This window comes from Macadamia integrifolia, unplaced genomic scaffold, assembly GCF_013358625.1.
Source record: "Macadamia integrifolia cultivar HAES 741 unplaced genomic scaffold, SCU_Mint_v3 scaffold1766, whole genome shotgun sequence".
Taxonomy (NCBI): domain Eukaryota; kingdom Viridiplantae; phylum Streptophyta; class Magnoliopsida; order Proteales; family Proteaceae; genus Macadamia; species Macadamia integrifolia.
The window spans coordinates 179,563-182,572 of NW_024868345.1; the positions used below are offsets into that span (position 1 = coordinate 179,563).

Below are 3,010 nucleotides of genomic sequence, written 5' to 3' on the forward strand. Positions count from 1 at the left end.
ATGAAGTCTCTAAAAGTGCTGCTCTATGATTTCTATTTTCTGCAGGTACTTTTACCTGTGAAAAAACAGAGTGATGGAAGCCAAGAATCCTAAGATTCTTAGCTTGTTCATGAAAATTATTGGACATGAGTTTTTTTTTTTGGTAATATATCAGTCATTTATGGAATTATATGGAGTAAATGTACATATTTGTGAAGCTTGTTCTTGAAATTCCTAGACCAGTGATTAGTGTAAAATTTTCTATGGTAAAAATTGTTGGATTTATGGGCTAAATTAATTATTCGGGTTGATTAAATGGGTGAGAGTCAAATTGCATGAACCGGTTCGGTCCACTCTCAAGCTTAGGGATATGCTGGCTCAACCCATTGTGGTTTAGGGTTTTGAGTGCAGGACAGTATTATAAATACTAGATTTTGGGTCCCTACAACCATTATTCACTCTTCCCCACTTTACCACTAAAGTGAGAGAACCAAGGAGGTTTAAGGGGTTGTAGAAGATCCATAGCCAAGCCAATAGAGCGAAAGTGGGAGTAACCAACATCAATCATCTTTAGCATACTAGGTGAAAGGTACAAATCGATCCTCCATAATTTTATTAGATTCGTGTTCTTGTTTTTCCTGTGTGGTTTCCTCCATAGGGTTTCAATCTCAAACCCATAGGGAGTTCTAACAATTGGTATCAGAGCAGACCACATGGGACAAGAATCGATTGAATTTTTCTTGTACATGAAGATTTTGATTATTACTTAAAACCTGATTTGATTAAAAATCATGAAAATCATAAAAATCGTAATTTTACCATCACTTAAAAATCCTGTATGGAAAAACTTTCTTCACGAAAGTTGTAGATCACGAGAATACGGTCGCGGCGGTATGCCGCAAGTCACCGGAAACATCCGTACGCGCCGGCACGCGCCACCGGAAACCGGCTGCCGGAGGAGAGAGAAAAAAAATTCAAAAAAAAAAAACGGCGGCGAGGCATCGCCGGTTCAACTCGAAAACCCTACCGATTCGAACCGGTGACACAGTGGGTCAACTCATATGTACTATTTGACTCGGTCAAAGGTTGACCGGGTCGTTGACCAATTGACCCGAATTTGACCCGGAATTCATATGGCCGAACCGGTTGGTCTTGATTGATTTAAAAAAAAAAAGACTTGTTTGGTTTTTGTTCATTTTGGGTTTTTATTTAAACTACTTTAAATTTCATTTAAAGGTTCGTTTTAAGGCCAAATTGGAATCTGTTTTTTTTGCGTTGGATTCCTTGTTTCGGGCCACATTTAATGATCTAATTTTTAATATGACATATTTATTTGAAATTTTATGTTGTATTTAGTTTCAATCATTGAAACAAAAGGGCGTTTTTATTTAAACTACTTTAAATTTTATTTAAACTACTTTAAATTTCATTTAAAGGTTCGTTTTAAGGCCAAATTGAAATCTGTTTTTTGCGTTGGATTTCTTGTTTCGGGCCACATTTAATGATCTAATTTTTTAATATGAAATGTTTATTTGAAATTTTATGTTGTATTTAGTTTCAATCATTGAAACAAAATGGCATAAATCAATGCTTTGAAAAATATATATGTTATTGGTTACCATGAAATTGAGAAGTTTTTTTTTTAAATTGAGATATATTAATATGGAAAAGGGTGTAAGCTTCCGCTCATTCTTAGTTGCAAAGTAATTTTGCTTTAGGAAACTATGAAATGATGAGGTGGAATCCACCAAAGTGGTACATCTTATTATTTCATGATTTTCCACAGGGAAACAATGTAGGTGACATTTGCCCAAAGGTGATGTCACCAAAGTTAAGAAAATGACAGTAACCTAGAGGTTCCTAAGCCCAAAGGTGAGGGATTTCAAAAGTTATTGTTCTTTTCACAGTAAATATAAATTTACAAGAGGACCAGTGCATTCTTAGCCCAAAGGATAGGAATGTAGTTGCGGTTGTGACTCTTGTATGCTTATTGTTGTCCTAGTGACATTTATATGTATGTTTTGAACATAAAGATATACATCTCCAATGGGAAAGATATGATAGAACTGAGTGAAACCCACCAAAGTGGTACATTCAGTTCGATTGTATCTTCTCCAACAGTAAAGGTGATACTTTCCCAAAGGTTATGTCATCAAGGTTTGAGGATAATCATCCACATTTCAGAAAGGGACATTGAATTTGGAGTTCTTTTGCCCAAATGTGATTGAATTTCAAAGTTAGTGTTGTTTTCACAGTTAAAAGAATAATATAAGAGCATCAGCTAATTCCTGTCCCAAAGGATAGGGATACATTTTTAGTTGTAACTCTTATTTAAAATATATTGATGGTATTACATGCTTTTATATTATGGTTTATATTTTGATATTTGGCATGTATTGTGTTGTTGTTACTGCTGTAGTAAGATGGCAGTTCCCTCAAGTTATGTATCTTCCATCCCAATACTCACTGGTAACAACTATCAAAAGTGGGTGGAGGAATTAGAATTGCATTTAGGTCTTCTTGACTTAGACTTGGCACTTAGGGAGCCTAAACCTGAGCCTCTCACAGACTCGAGCAGAAGTGCTGAAAGGACCAAGTTTAAGAAATGGACTGAAGCAAACAGAAAGTGCATACTGGTTTTAAAAAAGGCAGTTCCTGAAATTATACGTGGGAACATAGAGATCAAAGACACTGCAAAAGAATTCCTGGATGCTATTAAAGGTAGATTTCAACACAACAAGAAAGCTGAGAAAACCACATTGATGACCAGGCTAATGAATACAAGGTATGATGGATGTGGGAGTGTTAGAGAATACATTTTGGGTGTAGCTACTGATGCTGGTAAACTTAAGGATCTTGGAATACAGATCGATGAAGAATATATTGTACACATTGCACTGAATACCCTCCCTAGTCAGTATAAGGTTATCCAATCTACCTACATTGCACTGAAGGACGGTTGGAGCCTAAATGAGCTCATTTCCATTTGCACTCAAGAGGAAGAAAAATTAAAACAAATTAGGTTTGAGAG

At 35.7% G+C, this 3,010-nt stretch overlaps 1 protein-coding gene across 1 annotated transcript in view; it reads left to right on the forward strand.

Annotated features, from left to right (window-relative positions):
• LOC122064802 (short-chain type dehydrogenase/reductase-like) overlaps window positions 1–3,010 on the forward strand; it is a gene marked incomplete at its 3' end in the record, with an annotated part of 4,145 nt that continues 1,135 nt past the window's right edge. Inside the window, exon 1 of the mRNA XM_042628547.1 lies at window positions 1–45. Within this exon, the coding sequence (XP_042484481.1) occupies window positions 1–45 (45 nt within the window). The remainder of the gene's footprint in view (window positions 46–3,010) is intronic.